The sequence below is a fragment of the Ciconia boyciana genome, chromosome 7 (genome assembly GCF_034638445.1).
Source record: "Ciconia boyciana chromosome 7, ASM3463844v1, whole genome shotgun sequence".
In the NCBI taxonomy this organism is placed as follows: domain Eukaryota; kingdom Metazoa; phylum Chordata; class Aves; order Ciconiiformes; family Ciconiidae; genus Ciconia; species Ciconia boyciana.
The window spans coordinates 24,817,948-24,845,647 of NC_132940.1; the positions used below are offsets into that span (position 1 = coordinate 24,817,948).

The 27,700-nt window shown below is 37.3% G+C and overlaps 2 protein-coding genes across 5 annotated transcripts in view; one reads left to right on the top strand and one right to left on the bottom strand.

Moving 5' to 3' along the window:
* The window catches only part of FNDC7 (fibronectin type III domain containing 7), a 13,574-nt gene extending 12,195 nt beyond the window's left edge, over positions 1-1,379 (bottom strand). The window contains 1 exon segment of the mRNA XM_072866493.1: positions 152-1,379. Within this exon segment, the coding sequence (XP_072722594.1) occupies positions 152-214 (63 nt within the window). The 5' untranslated portion in view covers positions 215-1,379.
* STXBP3 (syntaxin binding protein 3) lies at positions 1,220-27,700 on the top strand. Of its 4 annotated transcripts, XM_072866489.1 has the most exons (20): positions 1,357-1,374; positions 6,084-6,220; positions 6,857-6,906; positions 7,664-7,745; positions 9,983-10,059; positions 10,697-10,775; positions 12,140-12,240; positions 14,279-14,433; positions 15,314-15,404; positions 16,376-16,500; positions 17,975-18,079; positions 18,617-18,674; positions 18,894-18,959; positions 19,427-19,507; positions 20,140-20,278; positions 20,914-21,020; positions 21,485-21,583; positions 22,476-22,561; positions 24,183-24,331; positions 26,602-27,700. In XM_072866489.1, exons 4-20 carry the CDS (start codon positions 7,715-7,717, stop codon positions 26,691-26,693), a joined length of 1,641 nt encoding a protein of 546 aa, XP_072722590.1. In that variant the 5' UTR covers positions 1,357-1,374; positions 6,084-6,220; positions 6,857-6,906; positions 7,664-7,714; the 3' UTR covers positions 26,694-27,700. The 4 variants fall into 4 exon arrangements, with proteins under 4 accessions (XP_072722589.1, XP_072722590.1, XP_072722591.1 ...); XM_072866488.1 differs by lacking the exon at positions 6,084-6,220 and having other exon boundaries at positions 1,220-1,374; XM_072866490.1 differs by lacking the exons at positions 1,357-1,374; positions 6,084-6,220 and adding an exon at positions 1,814-1,864.

Genomic DNA, 27,700 nt, shown 5'->3' on the forward strand with positions numbered 1-27,700 from the left:
TCACTAGTAAACACTGCAAAAGTGTAATAGTAACAAAATATGAATGTAGAAGTGGATGTCAGATAGTCTGTACCCTAACTTTTAGTTTACTTTTACAAAGAGTACAATATCATTATGGAAAATAGTTTTAAATAAAATGAGTTGCACTCACCATTTCTAGGCAGTTGAAAAGCAGTCCAATAAATATTAATGATTTACTTTTTGCACGGCACATGTTCTCAGAACTTTGTTCCAGCCTTCACATGGGGATGAGCTCAGGCCGATCCCTGCTGTGACCAGTAATATTTTGCAGCAGTGCTGTCACTGTAGGTTTACTCCCTGGGACGAGAGGAGGTCGCATTAGGTTAGGCCCTCCTCCCCGCTGGACTACAGCCTGCCAGCGGCTACCAAAACCGTGGTGAAACGAGTCCGACATAGCCTTGAACTTTTAGGCGGGTGGGTGGTGGATTTTTTTCCCTTCTGTTATAGGATGCAGTTTCTGTATTGCTTATACAAGATTCATAAAATAATTAAGCCCAATGTAAATTCGAAATTTGCTGTTCAGCTTGTTATCTATTGCCATTGTTGTCCACTTACAAGGATCTTTTTTTCTGTCAGGAATGACGCCCTCGTCGTACTCCCCTTTGAACGGAACACCGCCATACCGACTGGGAACCACTCTTCCTCATGCTTTGCGTTGTGGGAAGAGAAAGTTTCCTCTAATTTCTTCGTATTCATACCAGCTGCTGTTTCCCCTTTGACAACAGGCCTTTATGTCTTCAAACTATAACTTCTGACAGACCATTTTAGGCGTCAAGAAACGGTATCTTTCTATGAACTGATAGTGTTTTCTTCGGTGGCTTACACGGATGTAACAGGGAACCCGGGGACCGTTTTTATGAGGGAGCCACGGTGGCGATGGGAGTTTTACACCCCGAGGGGACCCGGGACCACGGCAGGTTTCGTGGAGGCTCCCCCGGCCAGGCGGTCTGCCGGCCCCCCCGGGTGCTCCACACACCGCACAAGGAGCCGGCCTCGGGGCTCGGGAGGCGTCCCGGGCTCACCTTCTGACAAGCAACAGGACGCTCCTTCCTCAGGGGATGAGCCCTGGTCACCGGCTACTATTCCAGCGGGAATTTCAGACCCCATCACCGCAGAGAAAGGGGGCCCTGCAGCTGGCACGGCTCCTGAGGTGCTGGCACAGCCGGCGGGAGCCCGCCGCGCCCCGCCCCACGAGCGGGCAGCGCACTCCGCCACGGCCGCCCGGCTCCGCCCGCCGCCTCTGAAGAGGGCGCGGCGGGGCTGGGCAGAGGAGCGGAAGGGAGCGGCGTGAGGTGGAGCTGGCAAACAAGATGGCGCCGGCGGTGCGGGGGCTGAAGAGTTTGGTGTGGCAGAGTGAGTGTGGCGTTCCGTTCTGCGCCCCCTTCCCCCTGCCCCCCGAGGCTGGGAGCGGCCTGGGGCTGCTCGGTGGGCGGTGGCGCGGGCCGGCTGGGAGCGTTTGCCGCTGCCGCTGAGGCGCCGCCTCCCCTGAGGCGCCGCCTCCCCGTAGCCCGGCGTGTTGGGGTCGGGAGTCCCCTGGTCGCCGAGGTTGGGGCCGCGGTCCCTCCTGGCGCGGCTGGAGGCGAGTTAGGAGCCGCGCTGCGTGTCGGAGCTAAGGCGGGCGGTCAGGCCTGCCGCGGGCGCCGGGAGAGTTGGGCTGGGCGCGGGCGGCTCTGTGGGGAGCCGGTCTGCGGCAGAGGCTGGAGGTGGTTGTTCTTCCCTGGCTGTTTCAGCTAGTGACTCGTCGGGGTGGCGGGAGGCGCCCGCCCCGGCTTGCGGCGGTGTCGCAGGTGCCTGCAGTAATAGCACCTGGATGGAAATGTTTTTGCCTTATTGCGAGATAAAGGTGAGCTGTGCAGGATATAACCAGCTATGCTAGCTCTTGAAGAGGTTAAACTGCAGTCAGCTTTTCAAGGACTTCCCTGTTGCTTCCAAAACGGCAATTTTGGAGAGTGCTCCCGACTTCAGAAGGGGCCCTCTGGTTGTCTGTCACAAAGTGGCACTGCCTGCTCTATGTTGGGCTTCAGACTTTTCAGAAGAAAAAGCAGAAGGTGTCCCCAGGTACTTTCATAAATGAACTTGTCCTGGTTTCGGCTGGGATGGAGTTAATTTTCTTCCTAGTAGCTGGTATAGTGCCTGTGTTTGGGATTTAGTATGAGAATAATATTGATAACACACTGAGGTTTTAGTTGTTGCTAAGTAGTGCTTGTCCTAAGTCAAGGACTTTCCAGCTTCCCATGCTCTGCCAGGTGCACAAGAAGTTGGGAGGGGGCACAGCCAGGACAGCTGACCCCAGCTGACCAAAGGGCTATTCCATGCCATATGATACCATGCTCAGTACATAAACTGGGGGGAGTTGGCCAGGGGGCAGTGATCGCTGCTCGGGGACTGGCTGGGCATCAGTTAGTGGGTGGTGAGTGGTTGCATCACTTGGGTTTTTTTTCCCCCTGGGTTTTGTTCCCCTCTCTCTTATCGTTTTCCTTTTCACTACAATTTATTATTATATTTTTTCAATTATTAAACTGTTCTTATCTCAACCCGCAAGTTTTCTTACTTTTGCCTTTCCAATTCTCTCCCCATCCCACCGGGGGCGGAGGGTGAGCAAGCATCTGTGTGCTGCTTAGTTGCTGACTGAAGCTAAACCACGACAGTCCTTTGTGGTGCCCAATGTGGGGCTCTACCCATGCTCTAGAGTCCCATGCTCTACTGACTGAGCTGAGGAAGAAAATTAACTCTATCCCAGCCGAAACCAGGATAAACTGCAGCGTTTTATTGCCATGTTTAGGAACAGGTTCTGCCGGTGTTTGGTGCAGAAAATGAAGTTGTAACTACTCCATGTCTTGGTGGAGTAGAAGGGCTAATAGTATTTCAGGTACTGTGAGACCTTTGGGGAAAAGCATTAGCAGCCACCTCACACCGGACTTAATTGTACTGAGGTTGTGACTCCATGAGCAGCTCAGCCAGTCTAGTGACTGTCACGGAAATGGGAAGGTCCTGCTGCCTTCTCATCTGTGTTTTCCTCCTCTGCTCCCACCTGCAAGCTCCAGTCCGCTTGCTTGTGTCACTGGAAGAGAAAATAGAAAAAGGGGAGAAAGAGGAAAGCGGACTGTTCCTGTGGTGTTCAGTCCTTGATTGCTGACATCTGTACCCTGCTCGCATGAGTTAGATACCTTTGTTTAAAACTTGACCTTTAAAAATCCCTAGTTTTGCTGCTTTGCTTGTCCTGTCTTGCTCTGTTAAGTTATTTGTGCATTTGTCTGTAAAGCAATGGATTTGTCCTGAGGTCTTTTATAGAAGACTTAGACCTGATCAAAGTGCTAGTGCATCATTAGGGCGTATAAGGACTTTTGAAAATGGCGTTGCCAGTGCAGACAAGACCATGAAGAAGAAAGATTAGAGTGATGGTGAAGTGGTATGAATAATAAAACATTTATATTGCAAACTTTCTAAAAAGGGACCTTCTTCTGAAAAGAATGCTTTGTTAGATAAATAGTTACTTTTGTCTTTCCAAGACTACACCAACAATGAAAATTGACAAACTAAGTCTTAGACATTGTCTGGCACTTCGTTTATGGATAATTGAAGGCCATAAACTGCTGCTTTCTAATGTTTCAGCAAATGTGTTTGGTTTTTTTTTTTAAGGCTGGTTTGTCTGAAAATGTGTCAGTGATGCCGATGCTTCATGTAGCAGCTTGTTGTCAGTGTGTATCTTATTCCTGTTCTGCTAATAGGCAAAGAAGTTGTACCTGTGTCATGTGTACAAAGTGTTGTACCTGTGCTCTGGTATGGTGCTGTTAAAAACCCTTCTTTCCATTGTGATAGCCCTTTCTGTAAGGTGCAATTTTAGACTGAATCGAAGCAGAAGTGTGTGAAAATGTTACATCACCAAAGCTTGTTGTCAGTGAAGTTCACGGTTACGGGGGTGGGGGAAGCTACCTGTATTTAGGAGGTGGTAGTTCCTGTGGATAAAATTAACTATATACTGCATCTCTGTGTGTATATCTGCAAATAAGGTTACTTCTACAAGGAATTCTGTCTTTGTTTTTTTTTTTTTTTTACAACTTCAAAATGTGTTCTAGACTTGTATAATAAGATTATAGCCTAGCCATAGATATCTATATTAATTTTTTAAAATGATCCAGCATTTCTGCAACTTTATTTTCCAGAACACTTGCTTACAGTAAAAGCTGTTTTAGTCCTTTCTTCAGGAAGTGTGTTATAAATGGGTCATTAACTTTGCCAAGGTGTGGTTTGATTTTTTTTTTGTCTGTTTTTTTTTCACACAGGGATTTAGCAGTCTGCTGTTCCGTCAGGGTTGCGTATAGTTCTTATCTGGATTGGGAAGTAAAAGTAGAAGAAAAATGCCTTAAACTAATTGAATGTATTCAGAGAAGACAAAATTAGAGAAGGTAGTTAGAATGCACGGTTGGTATGAAACTTGTGAGAAGGACGTGAAAGCTTAGACAAAAATGGAGCACTATTCATACCTGGGTTTATGATTGGTTTTGGTACATTCAGAATGCTTACTGGAGACAAATGAGATGATTTTGAGAGCCTGTAAACCAGTGTAGGTCAGTTATTTGGGTAAAGCAGCTGCAGATTGAGGATGAAACAAATAGCAGTTGTAATGTTTCAGGGACAAATACACTCACTGTATCTGGTACACTGATAGCTTGGAATAAAATTTCTTTTCATGATGGGAGAAGGCTGACTTGTATTTTTAACTACAGAAATTAAGTTCAAGACACAACTGGATTATGCATTTGTATGTTCTGGTTTATCTTATAGGCAAGTAAGTTAAAGTATTGTAGAAAAAATATATTTGAGATTTTGGACAAGGCTCTCGGGCGCTTAATTTAAGAACTCTGTGTAATGCTGAGGAGACTGATTCCTTGGTAAGAGTGTTCTCAGAAAATATGAAGGTTAATGAAATTTTAATGAGGCTAAAGATTTGTTATACCTTGTATACAGACCTAGAAAAATGTAAGTAACAAATACACAGTATAGAAGTGACAGGAGAAAATGTGCCTGTATTACATCCTGCATTCAGGTATTACCAACAAATATGTCTTGGTAGCAGCTATGGAGTGATGAGCGTTCTGCAGTTTTGTAGAGAGTATATCCAAAGAAGTCATGAGAGTCTCTACACCAGGCTAAGCAGACCTAGAACTTGTTGAAAACTGTGGATTGTGTATAACAGGAAGGATGTTGAAGTGGAAGCAACCCAGAGGGCAAGTTTGAGGAATGATAATGGATTTCAGGAGTTGTATAAACTGAAAAGGGTTCAGGAGAACTGAGCTTGAGTTCTGTTGTTCAGCAGCATAAACAAAATACACCAACTGCATCCCCTTGAAACATGTGCTTTTTGCTTAAATAACTTTTAGACCAGTGGTTTTGTCAGTTTATTAGGTGAAGCAGAGTGTAAGGTTTTTAAGTTCCTATGAAGAATGTCAATGCTGCAAAAAGTAACTTGAGCATATTGGAAAGCTAAAGCATAAAGTACTCATCTTTCAAAAGAAACTTCTTGTGTGAAAGTTAGTGTGAAAGAGTCTGTGTTAGGACATCTTTGTAAAATATAACCATGAGAAGCATGAAGTGTGACATCTTGGGGTGTTGCGTGCTATGCAGTGTTAGAGTTGTGAAACTGAAATGAAATGAAGGCTGAATGAGCAGGTAGGCTGCTCAGCTGGAAGAAACTGCTGAATTCTGAGGCACTGGAAGTTGGGGGTAGAGATGAAGTGTCTTGCAACAGTGTCATGCCAAAGGGACTTGGACATAAGTGAATATATTAATATTTAGAAACGTTGAAGAAATAGGTGTACTTTTTGTTGTATGTCCACCTACTATTCTGAAACTTCTCATGGTTCTTTGACTAGGCAGTAATAACAATGTGTGCTGAATTTGTTAATTTGTATTTCAGGCTTCTGTTTCTATTACTTTCACTTTTTCATTTGGGGAAAAGCTCCAGCTATTTTAATAGCAGTAGTCATCAGCTTAACCTGAAATTCTGTTCTCTGGGAAAAGAGAAAAAAATAATCAGACCTCTTTATTCCTATGTTTCTAAGCACCAGGTTTTCAACAGTTCCCAAAATCTTCTGACTTTTAACTAATACATACCACTGCTGTGAGACCAAATCTGCATTAGCCTGATGACACCACTCCTGGAAGTTGCAACTCGTAGTTCTGGTGATCTTTAAAAGCGGTGGGTCATAACTAGATGCTGACGCCTATTGCTGAATCCTGTACAAGCTTTTTAATTGACATTTCTTCCAAAGTTGTAATAGCAGGAAAAGATAATGGATAACTTATTTAAGATAACCTTCACTTCCTGAAAGAACTGGTATTTTAAGATAACCTTCACTTCCTGAAAGAACTGGTATTTTCTTAGGCTTATTCTGGAATTCCAAAGAAAGAACAAGGACACCTGAAGTTAGCATACATTTTAAAATAGGTCTGTTTGTGAATGTGTTGGTCCAGCTGCCTTATCTTAAAGAGTAGCTTAAACTTTTTGTACATGCACAATCCATTTAGTGGAAGAGTTCGCTAAAAAAATAGAAACAAAGTGAAATATTTACAGACCTGTGATCACTCAGACTGGTTTTTATGGACCTGTTTAATATTAGCAAAAATGAAAAATTTAGCTACATCTTTCTGAAACACAAGGACAGTTTGTGGTCAAGAATTCTGTAGAGGTATTTATCAGTGGGTTGGTGTGGGTTTTTTTTGTTCCTCCCTTTTTAGGTCTCTAAACAAATGAGTGTAAATGGGTGAATTATTTTTTTGGTAACAATTTGATTCCTCTAACTGGTAAACTGTCTATCTCTGTTTCTTCTTACAGAGCTAAAATCATCAGTATTTGATGACTGCAGGAAGGAGGAAGAATGGAAGGTATAGTTTTGTTATAATTTTTGTAAGAATGTTAGAATCACTGGAATAAGTAATCTGTATCACTGAGTACACAACAAATAAGTATCATTTAATGGCTGTCACTTTCACTTAAAATTGTTTTCTATCCAAGTAATGGATTTTAGTTCTGTTAACTTGGATCTCTGTATAATACGTAATTAAAAATAAAAGGGCTAGCGGAGTAAGAACAAAGAACAAATGGTTAGTTGTCTCAATTCTTTTTTTAAATTTTTGGAAAAAAAAATTAGAAACTTCTTCTGTTTGTCTTCACTTTTCTTCTGAAAGATTTGTATCTTATTAATTTCAAAAATTATACTGCTGTGCAATACATGTGGAGCAGGATTCAGTGGTACAATACGTGTTAGAGCTGCTTAAGCTGTAAAACAGTTTTAGAATAAGTACAGATATATTTAAGCAGGCCATGGGGTAAATTAGGCAGGAATTCAAAAGACTTGTGTCAAAGTGAAAGTTTTTAAATACTTTCTAGTAGGAGTAGTGGGGGCAGGCTACTTATTTAAGATGGAGCTCATCTTTTGAAATCCTGTATGTAGGGAGCTGCCTTCTGAGGCTATTTGAGATTAATTTCCCACTGCAAAGTTGCTGTATGCAGGTGATGAAAAGATGTAGAGTAGTAAAATAGATTTCATCTTCAAATTTCCGTGGCAAGTTAAGGAAATAACATGGGTTTACTGTAGCTGATTAATTTATCTAAATACCTGTGTTTTTTTAATATATCTAGGTAATTCTTTTAGATGATTACACTACTAAATTACTGTCACTGTGCTGCAATATGACTGATCTACTGGGAGAGGGTATCACAGGTAAGCATAATTCTTTTTAATATACAGATGGCAATATCCTGATCAGAAAAAGGGAAAGAATAAAATTGATGGTACCCTTGCAAGAAATTGTCTTAATTTGGTTGATTAAGACAAGTAGCTATGATACTAGATGAGCAGACTTTCTGGCTTGTACAGTAATTACCCAATTATCAAATTTTTTTAAAATGAAAAATCAAATATTTCTCTGCCGAGAAGCTAAAATCCTTTTTATTTTAATCTTTTTGCTAAAGATCGCTGTAAGTTGGGGGTGGTATTTGTTGTTGGTTTTGAGCTTTTTGTTGTTTTTGTTTGGTTTGTTTGGTTTTTTTGTTTTGTTTTGGGGAGTGGATGTTTGTTTGCTAATGTCCAGAATGGGGTAAATGAGAGAGTTATCTGTCACAGAGTAATTCTAGGGATATTATCTGTCAGTTGAAGTTAAGGGAAAATGAGCTCAGTAAAGAATTAAGCAAATGTTAGTAAAACATATAAGAATAGGCAAATTGCTCTGCATTTTTTCCTAATGTGTTCTGTAAATCAGTACTGTCTGCTGCTTTGAATTCATTTATGCTCATGAACAGCAAAATTAGGATACAAGGGCAGAGAAACTTAAGTACTGAAGACAAAATGAGAACAGGAGACAGTAATAGACAAACTGATGAGAGCTGTTTGCAAGCAAGTAGATGTGATAGAGGGAAGAATTTGTCTAAATACTTGTGAATTTGAGTTCTATGTTGTGTAGATATATTTCTTCTCAAAACAAGAGAGCTTTTGGTAATTAAAAACACAACACAATAAAAACTTGAAACTAAATTATGTCAATGATTATTTCAACTAGCATAAACTCATAAGCAACATTAACAGTAATTAGATTACTACTTTTCCAAACAATTTGGAAGTAGTTTCTAGTGGAGTGGAGTTTCTCATCTGCTGGCATGTCTTTCCTGTTCCTTGAGTTGGCCACTATCAAAAGTGAATAATAGATAGATTGTGATAGATCTCAGTTATGTGGTATGCCTGTTTAGATAAGATTTTGTTCTTGTACATGTATTTTAAAAAAGTATTTTCTCTCTAGTAAATTTTATGGGCTTTTCTTCCCTACAACTTAAAAAAAGGATCTTTTTCCTGACATAAAACACTTTTCAAAGTTGCTTTTTATGATTGACCTTTCTGTAATGTTTATTAGCATATCATCCTGCCAAACTTTTATCCTGTCTGCTTTTGAAATTGAAATGAGTACGCAGAATGTAAATTATGTAGTTTTTAATTAGCTTTAGGTTTAGATTTTGATTTTTTTAGAAACACTTTTGTCAGAGAGCAGTATTTAGACTTAGTTATTTTTCCACAAGTAGCAAGACTTCTCTTATTCCAACTATTCAGTATAACGTTCTTCTGGACGTATAATAGCAAAGCTGTATGCATTTCACTTTTTGGAGCGTATTTTTAATCATAAGTACTGCTTACCCTTTGTAAGAAGCTTTCAGTGAGCATGTATCCTGTTCCATCAATAAGAAACCTTTTATTTTTAGTGAGTATGCTACTGAAAAGAACCTGTCTTTCCACATCCAAAAGTCTGTCATTACTTATCTTCCTTGTTCCTTCCCCTCAAAATTACTGAGCAACATGGATCTCTCTGCATTCTCAAGCTAGTGTATTGCAACACTATATAGTAATGACTTGATTAAACAGAGAAAACCAACAGTTGAGTGAAGCTGATTTGCTGAAAATGTCTAATTGGTGCCTGCAATTATATTGAAACAGAATAAGTGCACAGAAGTAGGCAAACAAAGGACAGAAGAGGCTCTAGTCCAAAATGATGCCCTGCATAGTTTCATTCTCCCTCTCCTTCAATGTGCTGCAAAAAGAACAATCTTGCCAAGGCAGTTCTCTAGCAAGATATTTCATACTGAGCCCCATAGTTTGAGGATGCTTGTATTGCCATACCTTTCTGCGTGAGGGCAAAACTCTGCTTGTGTAGAATAGCCAGGAAAAATTTAGTCCTACAAATTTAGTTGACACTAGACTGAGGGTTGAAGAAGTCTTGTGGTAACTTGCTGTATTTAAAATAATAAATAAAAAATCAAGGCTCTCTTGGCAGAAGATAGGTCCTTGCCACTAGTTTTGTGGACAGCTTGATTGGTGTTATTTTATTTTTATCACCTCTATACTAAAACATGGTGCTTTTCTTACAGATGCATAAAGCTCTTAATTATAAAAATGTAATATTTCTTACTTTATAGTGGTGGAGAAAGTATATGAAAACCGTGAGCCTGTCCCACACATGAAAGCAATATATTTCATAACTCCCACCAAAAAGGTTAGTATTTTAAAGAAAGTGTAGCAAGATCTTTCAGACTGAAAAAGCAATTTTATTTTAAAATATTTATTTACTGTGTACAACTATGCAATACTTAATTTTCACATTTTGTGTGATGCTCCTCTGTGTGATGCTTAGTTTTCAATCCTGAAAAGACAATGCAGTGTCACCATAGAGTTTGTTGCAAATGTGTACCTTTTGATCAATGGAGGCACTGTTTCATTGCTTAGATATTAGTAACCTCACTGAAAGAGATGTTATATCAGATATTGATGCAACACATCGAACAATAGAATCCGAAGTAATGGTTCTAATAAGAGATTACTGTTACTTCCTAAAAATTCTTGAGAGAATAAATCTCAGCACTATTGTAGGTGGAAAATGATGCAAGTATCCTGCTTTGTTTGCTTCCTAAAGTGATCTTGGTGCATGACTGACCTTCTGTAATTGTTCATTATTCTTGGTCTGGAATTAAAAAATCCTCTACTTAAGTGTTTTCTTTTTTTATATGTTGATTTGCAGTATTCCTAAGCAGGACTGGGTAATTAACAGGGCAGGAGGAGAGGAGGGAGAAGCTTTGTCTGGTATGTGAGGAAAGGCAAAACACTGTAATGATTTTTTTTCCTACCCCCTTAAGTCTGTAGATGGGCTTATTGATGACTTCATCACTAGATCATCCAGGAGATACAAAGCAGCATATGTGTATTTCACTGACTGTAAGTAAGGTTTGTGTTGTAGTTTGATAACTTTATATATGTAAATGAGTAAGCTTCTCACCTTTCTTTTCTATAGCTTAGTAAATGAAAATTTTGGGTCCTGTTTCTTGAGAGGAGATTTGAGATTCAAGTCATTAAACGTATTTGGTCACCGCGCCGTGTGGCAATAGTAATTTCTTTCACAATTACCAAACAATGTTGATCATTCCCCACCTCAGCTTTTAATTTAGGTAGCCTGGTTTTATTTTTAAAGTATTCCAGTCTTCTCCTATGTTGGAGAGTGTAGAGGAAGACAATTAAAGTAAAACTATGTATCTCATATAAACAAAATAGTACTCAAATATAAATGCATGAGAATTTGCTGCAAGAACAATATTTTGTAATTGGTTATTTTAGGTAGTTCCTTCAGACTTGAGCCAGCTTTTGTTCCTGTCACCTGAAAGAAGGTGCCTACTTAGCCCTGGCATGCACGATACAAATAGCAGAGCAGAGACAATTAGTGCAAATGGAGTTAATGTGACTGCAGTGTGACTAAAATGGTCGTATAAAGGATGGAAAACAAAAAAACCAAATCTGCCACCGAAGGCAGAGACTGAGTTGTGGCTGTCTCTGTGGATGGTGCATATCTGCTACTGTATGTTCTCAAAGCAGTTATCAAATTACTATCAGAAACTCTTGGTTTCTTGTTTCATTTTATGCTGATGCAGCAATTCTTGTTCTGGAAAAATACTGCTATCTTGCTGTATGTTCCTTTGTTGCAAGTGCGCAAGCTTTCAGTTTGAATACTTGCCAAAGCTTTTCATGTTGAGAGGAGTTTGAGAAACAGCTCTGTCACTTCCAAGTCTGTGTAGTATTCATGTAATCCAAATATTCCTTAAATTCAGTTTTTAGACTGGGATCCAATGTGTCCTGTAAGTGTAGTGGAACACACTTGAGATCTATAACTAAATTCCATATTTCTGTGTTTTGATGTTTGATATGTACACATGATTTCTCCCTTTAACCTTTTTGTAGCTTGGGAAATGTTTCCTCTCTCCTATATGAGAAGAAATAGCAGAAACTTTTGCTTTGTTAAAATAAATATCCTTCACTGCTGCAGACTGCTAATGAGTGTTCTACAACTTTGCTTGCCAAAAGCTAGTAAAAACTGATCAGTAATGCTTCTTGAAAAAGATCTCAAACACAAAATATTGATTATACATTCTCTTTCACTTTAGGAAGATTTGGCAACTTTTTTGTATGTTACTGTTAACTGGTTCTTCATTTAGAATTGTCTGTCTGTTCTGAATACTGTAAGCTTATAAATGAGTTAACAGCTGGAACATGCACAAATGATTTATACTTAGAATCTTTTTCTTTCCTAGTTTGTCCTGACAACCTCTTCAATAAAATTAAGTCTTCCTGTGCAAAATCAATAAAGAGATGCAAGGAGATCAACATTTCCTTCTTCCCATATGAGTCTCAGGTAAGTTTTATTCTTTACCTCATTCTTTACCAATAGTCTGGAGGACTATTTTCAATGTTGTTGACCTGCTAGAGAATAATTAAATAGAATGTAGGATTTTTGTGATGTGTGTTGTTTTTTTTGGTTGTGTTTTTTTTACTGACAAACTGTATGAGAGACCTATTGCTGTTTTGGCATATGTCCAGTGTTTGCCTATATTTTTCAGATAAAAACAATTGCTGTTGTACTCAAAGGTTTACTGTTTGTGTTTGACCTCTTTGCAAGACTTGAAGTCAGTTGCAGTAGAGAGGTTAGAGAAGGAATCTATTCCTTAAGAGAAGGAAAGTATTCTGGCTTGTCTTTAGTAAGCAGTAGAGTTTGTTACTGCTTATATTGAGGTGTTATTTTGGCAGACTGGGTAGGTTGGTGTGTAAGAATAAGTAGAACTAACTACTTGGTGAAAATCAGAAAAGGAGAGCAAACAGATTAAGAGAACTGAAGGGAAGGGGAACAAACCCAAAGCCTCACAAAAAAGAGAAACAAAACCCATAACAACTTGGCAAACTTTTTATTGAGAGGAAAACATGGAAATCCATGTTTTCTCAATTAAAAATTTGAGACCACCAATGGAAACCAATAAGTGGTTTCCATGTGAAACCATTTGGTGGGTATTGTGTTGAGAAATAATTTGTTGCTCATGCACTTCATCAGATACAGAAGGCTGAAATACACTCTGATACTCGCTAATACAGTGAAGTCCCCAAACCCTGTCTACTACTGGGAGCTGTAGAACTAACCATGAATGTTTCCCACAAGTCTTTCCTGTATTCTTCAAACCTTATGAACATATCAAGGGTCAGAACTCTTATGTATACCAAGTGGTAGGTGAATATAGCAGAGGTTGCTGCTATTCATGTTGTATTGTGATGCAGTTTCCTAGTTTGAAGACACGCTCCTTTTTATAATACAGGTTTTTATTATTTAGATTGAGAAGCCATCACAGAATAATTAGTGTGGTGGTTTGTTTGGTTTTTTGTTTTCCAGTGGTGTTGATGTTCCCAAGCTTTGTTTCAAACTGGTTTTGGAAGTTCTGCTAAAGCTGCTCTTAAAGTTTTGTAGCTTCCTCTACCAAATAAGGCATACGAAAATTTTATTGTCCTGGTTCTCTGGAGGACTTATCATGAAAGTATAAATTGGGACTACTTTTCTAAAGTTGAAAATAAGCAGCACTTAGTATCTTCTTGTTTTCAGTTTAGTTTTGTGTTCTCAGTATTTTGGGTTGTGAGAACATTTTGAATCCTTAGCAAAGGAACAGAGAATGTTAACTGGTTTTCCTAATTTAAAATCCCTGGGCCTTTTTTGGGGTGATAAGAGTAAATAATCAGACTGAGCTCTGGGCAAAGTCCAAGTGAGTATCTCCTCGAATGAAATAAATGTTTTTATCTGGATGGATGATGTTCTTTGGCTCTGTAGTTAGAGTCCCTCTGAAGCTGGAGAGAATCCATTTACTGACAGTGGGATTGTTTCCGTGTTTGCATTCCATTTACTAAACTGTTGAAAAAGTTTTTAATCTGTGTAGTACTAAACATCTTTTATCAAGGTTTAATGCATTTAAAGAATTTCAATTCTTGGAGGTAAAGTCTTCTTATAATAAACAGATACAATATGTAAAATTCTATTTGAAACAAATTTAACTTGATACTTTCTGTGATCATTCTGGTATTGCATTGTATGGCTCTGTATGAGACACTGGATGGTATTTAGTTCTGCCTGTATCAGGTTCCTCCATCTGTGCAGACAGTAAGCAATTTGGAAAATAGTGATTTACATAGGGGAGGAGAGTAATAGAGGAAAAGAGTGTGAGAACAAGAAGCAGATGAGCTCAACAGGACAGAGAGAGGAGAGAAGTGTGGATTTGCTTTTTTTTTTTTTCCCCAAAGTATATTATGTGTGACTTCTTTACAGCATGTAGTTTTAAAGTATTAGCAATTCTTTTACCAGATATTTTAGAAATATATGATTTAAGCTAATTTTTTTTTCTTGGTTGTGCTTTACATAGGTATTTACTCTCAATGTCCCAGATGCATTCTACCGCTGTTACAGTCCAACTCTGGAAAAGACAAAGGATAAAGATGCTGTAATGCAAGTAATGGCTGAACAAATTGTTACCTTATGTGCCACACTAGATGAGAATCCAGGAGTACGATATAAAAGGTGGGACAAAAATAGTGTTGTATAGTGTAATTGTTTTCACTTCTAGGACTTCCCACATTGTTTGGTAATAGCTTGAGGCTGCAGCATAGTTTCTTTTATTGTGGATTAATTGGTTTTAATGCACAACTCTGAAATATGGAATGATAGGAATTTGAAGTGTAGGCAGAGCAGTGAATTGTTTCTCTGTGTGTATTCATATAACAGTACTTACTATACTCTGTTTTGTTATAAACTGCTTGTTCCATGTTTGGTCAGTAGGATGACACTCTAATTTACCACATGCATAATCCTGTAGCAGAACTGCTGCTGTTGGTAGTTTTGCAGCTCTGCTTGGCATCCAGGAATTCATAAATTGCTGAGGCAGATGGGATCAGGATTTCTTTGTAGTAGAGATATTGAGGAGAATATCTCTTTTGAGCTTTGATAGAGAATACAGAGTAGTATCTCTGAAGTCAAAGTAGGCATCTGAAATTATGCTCAACAATTGCATTTTGTGGTGTAATGTGAAATGGTGTCTTATTCTCTGCAAAGGTAACAAAGAAATAATTGCTTGACTGTTTTTTTTTCTTTTCTCTTTCTCTTTTTCTTTTTTCTTTCTTGCGTCCTGCCTCTGAGTGAGACTTTTAGGTGCTGGGCTATATGCCAGCTAATGTCAGTCTTTTGGCTGAAGCTGTTTCTACTGTGTGAAATACCTGAAGCATTCAGAGAGTGGAACTGTAATGTAAGAGTGAAAATATATTGGAAATACCTAGAATGGAATTCAGAAACTGCTCGTGAAACCAGAGGATCAATCTAGGGAGTTCTTTCTGTTTTAAAGGTAGCATTTTAGTGTTTTGATGAATAAATTTAAGTTATTTTTGCATGTTTCCTTTTTTCCCAGTGGACCATCTGATAAAGCCAGCAAACTTGCACAGCTTGTTGAAAAAAATCTTGAAAACTACTACAAAACTGATGAGAAAAGCCAAATAAAGGTAGAAAGTGAACTGAAATGTTTGCTTCTATTTTGTAAGTCTGGGGAGAAAAAAAATCTTTGGAATATGTTTTGACAATAGGTTCTACAAAACCAGATTTTATTTATTAATCAAGGCAACTAGCTGCTGTTTAGTTTTTGTCTATGAAAGCAACTTAGAGGTAGTAACTGATACAGTAAATCTGTATGTAAGCAAATATAATTTACATGATCAAACTAATTGTACTTGAAAAATTGGTCTTATGATAATATAGGGGATGATACAAACCTGAAGAAAAGTGGATAACTTCTGTTTTAACATCACTTTCCACAGGGCTATGTGTAGAAGGGGCTTCACTGGAGAATTGAAATGTCTCCCATTAAGGGATTTATTGTCCACAAAGATACAGCTTTTCACATAAATGTTTTTGATCTGTCACTGCAGATCAGGGCAGATTAGGACAGCTGCCTAAATGCAGAAGTATGGGGCAAACCATTCTGACTTGGTGACATTCCTTTCTGCTACAAAAGTAAATGTACCTGATGCTACTGCCACTCTGCTAAACCCCAAAGTGAAACTTTCAGTTGAATGTTTGGAGACGATTTTTTCTGTATTGCAGCACAGTATGGATAATCTACTCTGAAATACAAACAATACACTTATTTATTTGTGAAAAGTCAGTGGGAGGCCTTTTTTGTGTGTGTGGGGGGTTTTTTACACTTTTTGTTCATTAGGTGAGGTTACTTATTGCATTGTAGTGGGCTAAGAGCATTGCCTTAAAATTAGTATTTAAAACCACTGTGTTCTGGTTATCATTTAAACATTTGTTTCTATTTATGTTGGTAAGCACTTGGACCATACTTTTTTAGGTTTGTTTTTTCAGTTATTTTTCCAAAAATGTCTGCAGTGCTGTAACTTCCTGTAAATAGATTTAACATGCATTAACTTTGTACTGTATGTCTTAACTTTACATTTATTTGATGGCTTTCTAGGCTAAAACCCACTCCCAACTAATAATAATTGATCGTGGCTTTGACCCAGTATCAACTGTACTTCATGAACTCACCTTCCAGGCAATGGCATATGATCTGCTACCAATTGAAAATGATACTTACAAGCAAGTACTTTTTAAAAAAAAAATCTAAATGCTTTTTTCTTGATCACAAAATCTATGGAATTGTTTAGCTGAATTGCACTGTAGCAATATTAGCTGCTTATATTACATAAGGGTTGTTTCACTTACTGTTAGTTTTTTCTCTTGGTTTTGTAACTTACTCTTTTTGTTAACTTCCTTATTGAGTTGAGATTATGTAGGATCTAATTAGCATTTTTGCTAAGTTTTGAGTGTAACCAATTGCATTTGTTTAGAAACAAAGAACTTTGTACTACACTTAAAGCAAAACCTTGGTAGTGCACGTTCAGGTTTTCTACCTCTTCTTTCATATTCTCAACCTTCTTGGCCTAACAAGGCAAACAAGACCAGTAATAGAATACTAAGAAAAAGCTTAGTTATTTCTCGGGAATGCTCACTTTTATAGCTCCAGTCATTTAATTTGTGTAGTTGTTAAAATTTACATGTTTCTATCCTAAATGCACACTTAGGTAAGCCATGTTCAGTTTATAAGCATTATTTTATCACTATTTGGAATAGCATGACATTGTTTTGCATAAGGTACGTACTTTGCTGTCAAATTGTTCTGACACCAAAGATTTTAGTAAGAGTTTGTTTTCTGATGACCTACTACAGCAAATGAGACCTAATTGCCTCATCTAGTTAAGCAAACAGGAAAGTGTATCTTCTCTGTTGGCAACACTGAGTGAATGTTTTCATAGAAAATTCATAGAGTTCTATGAATCTGAAATTTGCTGAGTGTGAAAATGTGGCAGAGTATGTTTTCTAGGTAGCCATGATCTGACTTTCACAATTCATCTTGTAATTTTTTAATATTTTTCTGCTTTCTGGCTGTATACACTGTGTGAGTTTCTGTAAATGTGGAAATGTTATGTAGTATGATTGCTGTCTTGCTTTATAAGTTTATTTCTGTTTGTAGAAAAGTAATAGCTGGTCTGTAATGCTGTGAAGCATGTTTCTTGTGTATGTGAAGTAATTTGTCCTACTTAGTCTATTTTGTGGGTGAAAGGGACTTCATTTTCCTTCAGAGTTAGTGTCTTATAGTAGATACAGAAAGTTGCACTTTGCAATTTCAATGTGTATTACTTTGCACCCAAGTTGCATTTGAAGCCAAAGAGAAGTTGACATTGGAAGCTGAAGAGAAATTGAGGTGCATGTAAATGTATGATTGAAACTCTAGTTACTGTTGGTTTAAAAGAATGTCCAGAAGCTATTGCCCCAAAGAGTCATTCTAAAATTCATGTGCCTCTTCTGTGTTCAAAGATATGATCTTTAAAATCCCTATGTAAATTATATTGTGTTGGGCAATAGCTTGGCTTATAAGTGAGAACCTGTGTATGTTACTGCTGTTACCATGTATGTTGATTAAACCATAACAGTTAATACTCTAATGAGTTATTAGAATGAGGGAGGAGGGAAAAACCCAAACCAAACAACTGTCTGAATTTTCTCTTGGAAGATACAAAACAGAAGGACCTGCTGGGAAGGAACGGGAGGCAATTCTGGAGGAAGATGATGAGCTCTGGGTGAAGATTCGGCACAAGCATATTGCAGATGTGATAGAGTATGTGAATAAATAATAAAAAGTAGTAAAAAATGCAAGTTATAAAAGTTTATTTGAGAGAGAATGTATCTGAGCTGTTAAGAAAGTAGGAATACAGGCAGTAGTGAAGATAGTTTGCAATGTAGACCGCATCCTGTTAAATAATCGATGCCAGGAAGAAAACACACTTTCAAAAATACAGTATGTACAGTTATGCAATTTTTACTAATATTAATTACAGTTCTTGAGGAAAATGGAAATTATTTTCTGGCAAGTATCTTCAAATCTTTTAAATCTGAACGGATTATTTTGCATAAAGTACTAGCAAGTTATTGCATCAAATGACATTATGCAGATAGAATAAACAGAATGTTTAACTTCAGTTTCCTTTGTCAAAAAACCACTATCTTCTCTGAAGGAGACCTGTATTTGAAGCTTTTACTTTTATTCAGACGTTCTTGTTGCGCAGTTCTTTTAAGATTTTAAGTAAAGATCTTAAGTAAAGTTTTAAGAACTGTGGTGCTGTTGCATTTGATTAATTTCCTTTGTTTTTCTCAGGGAAATACCAAAGCTTTTGAAAGAAGTTTCATCAAAAAGAAAAGCAACAGAAGGAAAAGTAAGTTGTTTAAATTAATGTATTGTTGTTTTTCCTGGTAATTTAATTATTTTCAGCTGATCAGATCTGTGTAATTCATGGAATTACAGAAATTGAGGCTTGTCTCAATGGCAGTTTTCAGGGGAAAGAAAACAAAAAGCAAGGCTGCAACAGGAAGGGCAATAAGGATGTCAAATATTGGGGAGGGAAAAATTTTCAACTTGTACCATTTCTTCACAGTTATCAATATCTGCTCTGGCCCAGTTAATGAAAAAGATGCCGCACGCTCGTAAAGAGATTAGTAGGGTAAGGGGACTTTTGTAACTACAACTTCACAATAAATAACTTTGTACGCTATAATTTTCTGTGGTGTTTTATTCTTTCATTTTCCTGTTAAGTGTGCTATATAACTTTTTCTCTAAAGTTATAGAGTAATCTACAGTTATAGAGTATATAATTCTATAGTAGGTATGTTCACCTACTATAAAATTTTGAGAAAAAAACTTGTTTCCAGGTGTTTCATTTTAGTATGTAAAAAACACTTAAAGGATTTGTGTGCTTTGAGGGTTGGAGATAGCGTAACAGTTTAGTGTTTTAAAAGGTATTATGGGGGGGTCAGTCTCTAAATGAAGGGTAAAACAAGGAAAATGCATGGTGGTACTGAAGGATAGTTGGAGGATTGACTCTTGTAACCAGTAAAAATGATTGCTTGATGTGTTTTTAAAAAAGGCAAGTTACAGCAACTTGTGATTTTTTTTTTTTTAATCTTCTAGCAAGTTGTCCATCTTAACTTAGCAGAAGATTGCATGAGCAAGTTCAAATCTAACATAGAAAGGCTCTGTAAAACTGAACAGGTATGTTTAAAAAACCACAAACCAAACAACTTACTGCAAATGTGACTTTTTCGTTAGCAGGCATGGATGCTTGTTTTTAATTGACAAAAGTAGTGTGTCTCTTGCCTTTTTTTTTGTGATCACTTCTTGAGGTAGTAGTATTAAAGCTAAGTGAGATATACGAGGCTCTTACTCTGCCAATAAAGGAGGTGCTTTTAGAGTTCTGGTTTTTTGTCTTCAAATCTGGCTGATTTGTATAAGGATCATCTTTGTGTTTTCTTTGTCCAAAACTCCTATGGTTGCCTTACTATGTTCTGCAGAAGGAAGCCCTTTTTAAATGTCTGGGAAAAGCATCTGTTAGGGTGAGGCATTACACTGTACTACTAATCTCAAGTTAAAAACTATAAATTTATATTTACATGAATTCTAGATATCAAACAGTTTGAAATGTGTAAGTGTGTTATGTAGTGTTATTATAATGCTGTAACTATTGAAATAATTATGTCAAAGACTTTTCACATTGAGTTTAAATTGATGCAGCTTGATTGTCTCCTGATACCTACCGCTTCATAAAAACACACTTCAGAACACACAAACCAATGCTGCTTTTAATGATTACTCACTAAAACAACTTTTTTTTTTTTATAATTTAGGACTTGGCTCTTGGAACTGATGCAGAAGGTCAAAAAGTGAAAGACCCTATGAGAGTCCTCCTTCCAGTTCTGCTCAACAAAAATCATGAGAGCTATGACAAAATTAGAGCTATTCTCCTGTATATCTTCAGCACAAATGGTATGATAAGCTGCTCTGTGTAGTTTTTTTCTCTCCACACCCTCCCCACCCCCACTCCCCCCCAGTGCCGTGGACTTCAACTCAAGTTTTGGGGTAGTCCAGTATTTTTAGTTAACTTAAGCATCTGTATTGGAGTTGATGGCAAAGTTTGAAAGAAATACTGTCCATGCTCTGTAGCTTCTCTTCTCTCAAATGAGTAGCAAAGATATATTGATAAGGAGTTAAGAGATTCAATACAAGTGCAGATCCATACAGTGTTTTAGCATCATTCCTGTGCTTGGATGTGTGCAACAGTTTAAATTTTCTCCTTTTCACATAGTATTGAAGCTGTTAAAGGGGAAGTTCCATGTCCATTGCAACCTAAAAATGAAGTCAATGGGGAAGAATTTCTAGTAGAGGAGGACAAAATTGATAGAATGTGGGTCTGAGGAATCTATAACAATATTGAGTTTTGGTCTCAAAAATGGACCATTGAACAAAACTTTATCTAAAATATCATGTTAAACTTAGAGTAGACTGGCCAAACAAAACAAAAAAAAATTCTGGACTAAATAACAGCCCAGAATGTGTAAGACAAAATTGGTCTTACTCACAGTCACATGGTAATTAAGTTGTATGTTTTCCTTGTATCAAAGGAACTACCCAGGAGAACTTGGACAAGCTGATCCAGAATGTACAAATAGAAAGTGATAGTGATATGATAAGAAATTGGAAATACCTTGGTGTTCCTGTTATCTCTTCAGTAAGAATGTTTTTTTATTTTGTAATTTTCTACTACTGAAGCACTTGTCTACAGCTCTTTCAGCAACTCTTTGCGGTATTATCCAGGTCTTTTTTTTGGAATCCGGCAATTACTAGGAATTCTTGTTTTTATGATGTGTCTAAGTGGTAAATCCTTTAAACAATTAACATGATAATTTTCAAAGTAAGATACCTATAATGTTCCTTCTAAAATCATCAGATGGTGACTTGCGCTAGTTGGTTTTAGAAGGTGCCAACTTACCCAGTTCCTTGTCTCTGAAATTAGTATTTCTAGTGATCCCGAATTCTACAGGTATTAATTATTGTTCTTTGTTGCTGCTATTTCTTTATTAATTATTTCTTTAAAATTTCCTTCTGATCCCTCCCACCTGCTACTAACTGAGAATAAGTTTCAAAAAACCAAATACACTGTATAATACAACCATGTTTTGAAAATCTTTTCAGTCTGCTGCTCAGCAGCATAAACATCCAAGAAGGGACCGTTCTTCAGAAGAAACTTTTCAACTTTCTAGGTGGACGCCTGTTATCAAAGATATTATGGAGGTAAATTTCACCAACTAGCTAATTCATGGGTGCAGTGCAGAAATGTCCTCAAGTGAGCAGTTATAGCCAATCTTTTGAAATTCCATAGTATCTTGAGTTACTTTTGTTAAATATGTTTGTCGAGCAAAGTGATCGCTTCCAGTCTGTCTCTAATATAGAACATTAGACTGCTGTGTGTTAGTGATGCTCCTTATTGGAGGTCGTTTTAAAGGTGAAGCAAATGAAAGTGACGGCAAAGTCTTTCTGAACAGCTTGTCCTGTGATTGGCAGTGTTTAGTGTAATTTAAAGATCTGGATTTTTGTTCTTCCTCCAGTGGATCTTTAAACTGTAATTCAAATCTAAACTGTAGATCAGTAGAGGCTGGAAAATGTTACTTGCCAGAAGTGTAGTTGCTTTGTTCTTAAAGCTCTTGCTAAGCATCAGTTAGTGACTGATGTCAGACAGAATAGTGAGTTCACTGGACCTTTAGTCTGACCCAGTGCTGTCATTCATGGATTCTTGGTGATTTTCACATGTTCTTTTGTGTCTTCAGGGGACTCTAACTTCTCTCATGTACTGCTGTAGAGAAATTAAGTATGTTAGGGTCGTTACAGATTAAAAGCTGCTAGTGAAATCTGAACAGTTAAATCAATATTATGCTTTATAAAGAAAGCATATGTACTCCCAATTCCTTGTGATGTACAAACGCCTTGTAATAATTTTTAGCATTACATGGTGTAGTATTTTGTTAGGTAGGAGTGCTGTTCGTGAGATGCTGCTTGCGATCGGTGGTTCTAAGAAATTGCATGTGCTGGCATTAAATTCCAGTTAGACTTCCTTACTGGAAGTTGAAACTTGGTGGGTTTTAGGTCTACATGGCTGTTTAAAGTGAGTCTTTGTTTTGCCCTTTAGGATGCTATAGAAAACAAACTAGATTCAAAAGACTGGCCTTATTGTTTCCAGTGTCCTCCTACCTGGAATGGTTCAGGAGCAGTAAGGTAAATTCTTTAATTTCCTGAAATGTAATTTACCTATTTCTCAGTATTTTTGTCATGTACATTCTAAAGTGTTATAAAAGTGCACTTACTAAGCAGTGAAATAACGTATATAAGGTAATGTTAATGTGTAAAACCTATATTTTTATCTAAAACGTACTGAAGTTGGTTGTTAGTTTAATAACTCTTAGCTGTATACAGCTCTTTATTTGGAGTATCTCCCTTTTGCTTCAGAGTTAGAAGTAACATTTCCATATTCCCAGAATGAGAAGTTTAAACCATTGAGCTTTTTAGTGTGAAGTAGTTTCAGGAGTGGATTATCAGCATGCTGTGACTTAGGCAAAAAGAATGTTTTCATTTCTTCTGAAAGTTATTTCTGCTGTGGTAGTGGTGGTGTCATTCTTAAAGTTAATGACTTCAGTAAGTTAAATTCAACTTCTGTAGGCTCTCTTATTAGGGAATATGGGCCTGTTAGACATTTGACCCCTGTTGTCAGGGGATGGTTTAGAGAAGTCCAGAAAAGTTGGAGGTCTTGAAATGAATTCTCTGCTAATGAATGTGAAATGGTGTGTTGCATGTACTTGCATACTTACTGAGTAGCACTGAGAGGTGATTCTGGAATTTATTTTTTTTTTAGCTCACTAACTTGTATTTCCCTTCTTTCCCTTTTTAATCCTACTAGCTCTTGAACCTCATGACCAATACCTGCCAATCTGACAGCTTCATCACTTTTGGTAGTGTTATTTAAATGGTGAGACAGCTGCATAGAGATATGAGTGTTTCTATCACAGGAATGCTCATTGTGCTAATCAGATGCTGGAATTCATAGGGAGGGAAACATGCATATCTTAAATGTGAAGGATGCACTTGAATTGGAATTTGTGCCTTACTAAATAAAAGACAAAAGGTGTATATACACGGCCTTAGGAAAACAGCTTTGTTACTTCCACTACTAACCAAACTGTTGGTGTGTCTTTATGTTCATGGATATGCACTGTGGTGATCAATGCAAGGAAACACTAGGGCAAGTCCCTGTACGTGGTAACTGGATCTCTGTCTTACAGGCTGCTGAAATCTGGGAATCTTTTAGGCACCCTAGCAAGGAGAGATTAGGACTGCAGATGATTTAATCTGAATCTGCAATTACTATATGTGTGTTAGAAAGTCTATTTTAAGAGCTTTATTTTTTTTTCTTGTTCCTAGCTATCTGAATCTTATTTGATAACAGCCAAATATCTTTTTTTAGTGATTGTGTTCATGTTTGGAGACTGAAAAATCTAAGACTCTAGCTTTTTCAAATGAACCTCATGAAAAATGCCACTGGAATTGTAGCATGCAGAATTAAGCTGCTCAGTAGAAGTCCTTTGTGTGTGAGCTGTGTGTGCAACAAGGTTTTTGCTTTGTACTTATTTTCCCCCTTGTGATAACTGAATAGTTTGAGTATTGTGCTAACTTGTTTGCGTTAAAATTCTTTTAATTATCAATTTGTCTAAATTCTTTTGCTGAAATTATAATCAAACCACGAACTGCATGACAGAAATTGTTACTGCTTGTTAAGTGTATAACTCTTACCAAAATCAATCAGTAAAGCTATATAAATGTCACCTTGTGAAATCTTTTACAGTGCGCGCCAGAAACCTAAAGCTAGTTATCAAGATGAGCAAAAGAGTAGTGCAAGACTGATTATATTTGTGATTGGAGGAATTACATATTCTGAGATGCGCAGTGCTTATGAAGTTTCTCAAGCCCACAAGTCCTGTGAAGTTGTTATTGGTAAGCTTGTCTTGGGAAAAGGGTGGTATGTAGGGGTTTACTACAGGTGTTTCTGGAAAACGTAAGGATCCTTTTTTCTTACATTCCCTAAGTTGGTTCAGTAAATTAATACTATAACCAGTGTATTTCTTAAAACTGTGCACTTAGAAGTATTATCTACATTGCTTGATGTTTGGGCTTTTTTTGCAACAAGGTATTAAGGGCAATAAATACAGTTATGCTCTACAGAAGAAGAATCATGAATTATGTGAACATATATTATGAATAATCATTATATATGTCATGAAATATATTATTAAAGTAGCCTGATGGATAGCAAAAAGGATTTAAACAGACCTATATTTCCTTTCATTACAGTTTCCCCACAAACTTTTCCCTGTGCTTTACCTTCAGCTACACTTACTACTCTCATTGCTTTTGGAAGCAGTAGGAAAGCTGGCAGACTAGTGCAGAATTACTCACTTTGGGAGGAAGGGAAGATAAGTATATGTTTAAAAAAAAAAAACCAAACAAAACCCCAAACAAACAAAAAACCAAACAAAACCCCCACCCCCACCCACCCCCAAAAAAAAAACAAACAACAAACCCACCAAACCAACAAACAACACCGCAAAACCCCAAATAAAACAAACCAACCAAAAAAACTTTTTCAGTGTAGCTCAGTTGACTTTGCAACATCTTCTAGTTCTTGTCATGGCTTCTTCCAAGACTGTACACAAAACCACACGATGATTTATAGCTTCTGCCCTGAAAACTGAAGTAATCTCCCTAATCTTCTTAAGATTCAGCAGTAAATGCATGAATTACCGGCTGGGGTAGTAATCTCTCAGTTCATACTTCAGAGGCAGCAAATGCTTGTTCCATCAGCTGCTGTGCTTCAAATAATCATTTCCTGTAATGCTGTTTAAATTTAGCAGCTAAAACATTTGCATATATGAATATATCAAAACAGAGCTCCTAAATATAGAACCTTACCAGAGACCTGTGTCCACCTGCAGTGGCAGCTGGTGTCTGGGTGCAGGGTCATCTAAAGCATTCTAAATTGCTTGAGGTGCCTATGTCTGGAAATTAAACTTAGTTTTGAGTTTCAAAAAGGATTAAATCTATCTACCATAATTTTAAATAAATATTCTTCCCTAAAGCAATGACAACGTCGATTCTGAGATCTAGAGTCTGTTACCTCAAAATAGTGGGGGGTGTTGTAGGTGTGTTTGTGGCTGGTTTTTTGGTTTGTTTATTGTTTGCTGGTTTCATTGATGGTGGTTGAGGTAGGTTTAACGCTGGTCCTAGTTTTGAGTTGCAATGGAAAGACCAGGACAACAGGAATGGAGTTTAACAAGACTGTTTCTTCATCTGAGACTTGTTTACAATACCATGTTTAGTGTAGGTCACTCTTTCACTATAATATCTAGTGCTAACCACAGCACCATCTTCCCTTTTGTTTAGAGATGGTTCTTGTAGTTTTGTTGTAATCCTGATTTCTGAGGGAAGGTGATAATTGCCAAATTTCCATGCAGCTTACTGCAAGATGAAAATCTTCCTGTATTCCTGATTCGGAACTCAAGGAATATTATCCCATTCAGATTGACACTATTAAAACTAAAGATTTCAAGACAGCCCTAATCTTAAACAGTTAAGAGTTCCCTTTATAACTGTAGGGTGACCCTTCATGGCAGAAGTTATAATCACTCTCGGAGAACAAGAGAGGTAGTTGTGCACTCCTGAAGAATAATAAGGATTTTCTTTGCTGCTCCAGACTTGGAATTTGTTGCAAATTTTTCAAGGAAATGTTAGGCAGTAAAAGCCGATTTTCTGTAACTGGTATTTCTGTGGAAAACTACTGTTTGTGATAATCTTCAGTCCAGATGATTTCTTGATTCTAGGATAAAGCCTGTCATTAACTCACCCTTTCACAGAATGGGCAGATTTCTTGCAGGCTGGGGCAATTACATACAGCAGAAGTGGCCCAGGTTCAAGCCTGTGTTTCAAACTGGGCAGAGCAGGGACTTGAAACTTGTATCCAAAGTAAGAGTCCTAATCTGGATGTTGGGATGTCTCTGTGTGTGGAAGAGGGACACTGCCTACCTAATGGTGACATTTATATTTATATGATGACACTTTATATGGCAACACATAAGTACAACAGTTCAAAGTGTTTTTTTCAGTTTTCCAGGTACAGTAAAAAACATTGACATGTAACTTTTTTTTTTTTAAAGAAAGAATGTCAGAATTTCGGACTGATACAGTTAATACATATGTTCTTTTGTCAGGTTCAACTCATATTCTGACACCTAAAAGACTACTGGATGAAGTGAAGAGCCTTACTAAACCAAAGGATGTGGTCTGCATTAAGGATGAATAGAAATGGTGATGTTTATGATGCATTAGGAAAAGACAAATAGTATGTACATATTCTTATGGAATTGACTTTACTGTACCAGGACACTACATAGTTCTGACTAATGGAATGTCACTTTATAATTTAAATTTGCTGCTCTTTTTGGGGGAGTAGAAGGCAGAGAGAGGAAAAATCAACACCTGTGTTTCTTAGGTTGTATTTAGTATAGACAGTGTAACACTAAGTGCTTTTTCAAAAGGGCATGTTCATTCCTAACATTATGGTAAAAGTTATGTGATTATATATAAACTGGAATTGTCTTAGAACTGTGAAACCTTTCTATAATAGAGTTTATTTGTAAAAATGACTGAATTAAAAAGGGCCTAGGTTCTTAGGTAGAGGCTTCAGAAGAAAATTTGTAAATATGAGTTTATGGTAAAAATATTTCACACAAGTGCAGTGTCTTAAACGAATTAATTTTCTGTGAAATAACTCACTAAAAATTCTTTAAATATGTAATTTTGAAAAATCAAAAGGGTTTTTTAGATGGTGGTGGGTAACCTAGGAAGTTAATCACAAAAGTACTAAGCACTTCTAGTTTCAATAAATAACTTTGGATAAATGCTGTCAACTGTGCACTGAAGTACACTTTATATTTAAGTATATACAGGGATTATTACTAAAGCTTTTCAAAAAACCTTAATTTCTTACAAACTTCCTTATGATTGTGTCTACATAGTCTGTTTTAGAAGTTGAATTGCCTGTGATATAGAAGTTCCAAAACTTTAAGCTTAAATTCTCTTTTTGAGGGAGTGGAGGCAGGGGAAAAGGAGGAGAAAAGAAGGGAAGCAGTTGAATCTTTCAAATGGCTTGGTAATTTAAAAAAGAAAAGCAAAAAGCAAACCAAACACCAAAACCTCATGCATTCAAGAGAATGTACTGTTTTCTTCTACTTTGTTACATACTAAGAAAAATATATAATTTTTTGTTGAAGGGGATCAAATAAATTCTAAATTGTAATAATTCTGTAA

Bases quoted from the DNA above. Each gene is read 5' to 3' on its own strand.
- STXBP3 (XM_072866488.1), top strand. From the start codon at position 1,332: ATGGCGCCGGCGGTGCGGGGGCTGAAGAGTTTGGTGTGGCAGA. The intron at 1,375-6,856 runs GTGAGTGTGGCG...TTCTTCTTACAG, and splicing joins GAAGAGTTTGGTGTGGCAGA to AGCTAAAATCATCAGTATTT. The intron at 12,241-14,278 runs GTAAGTTTTATT...TGCTTTACATAG, and splicing joins TCTTCCCATATGAGTCTCAG to GTATTTACTCTCAATGTCCC.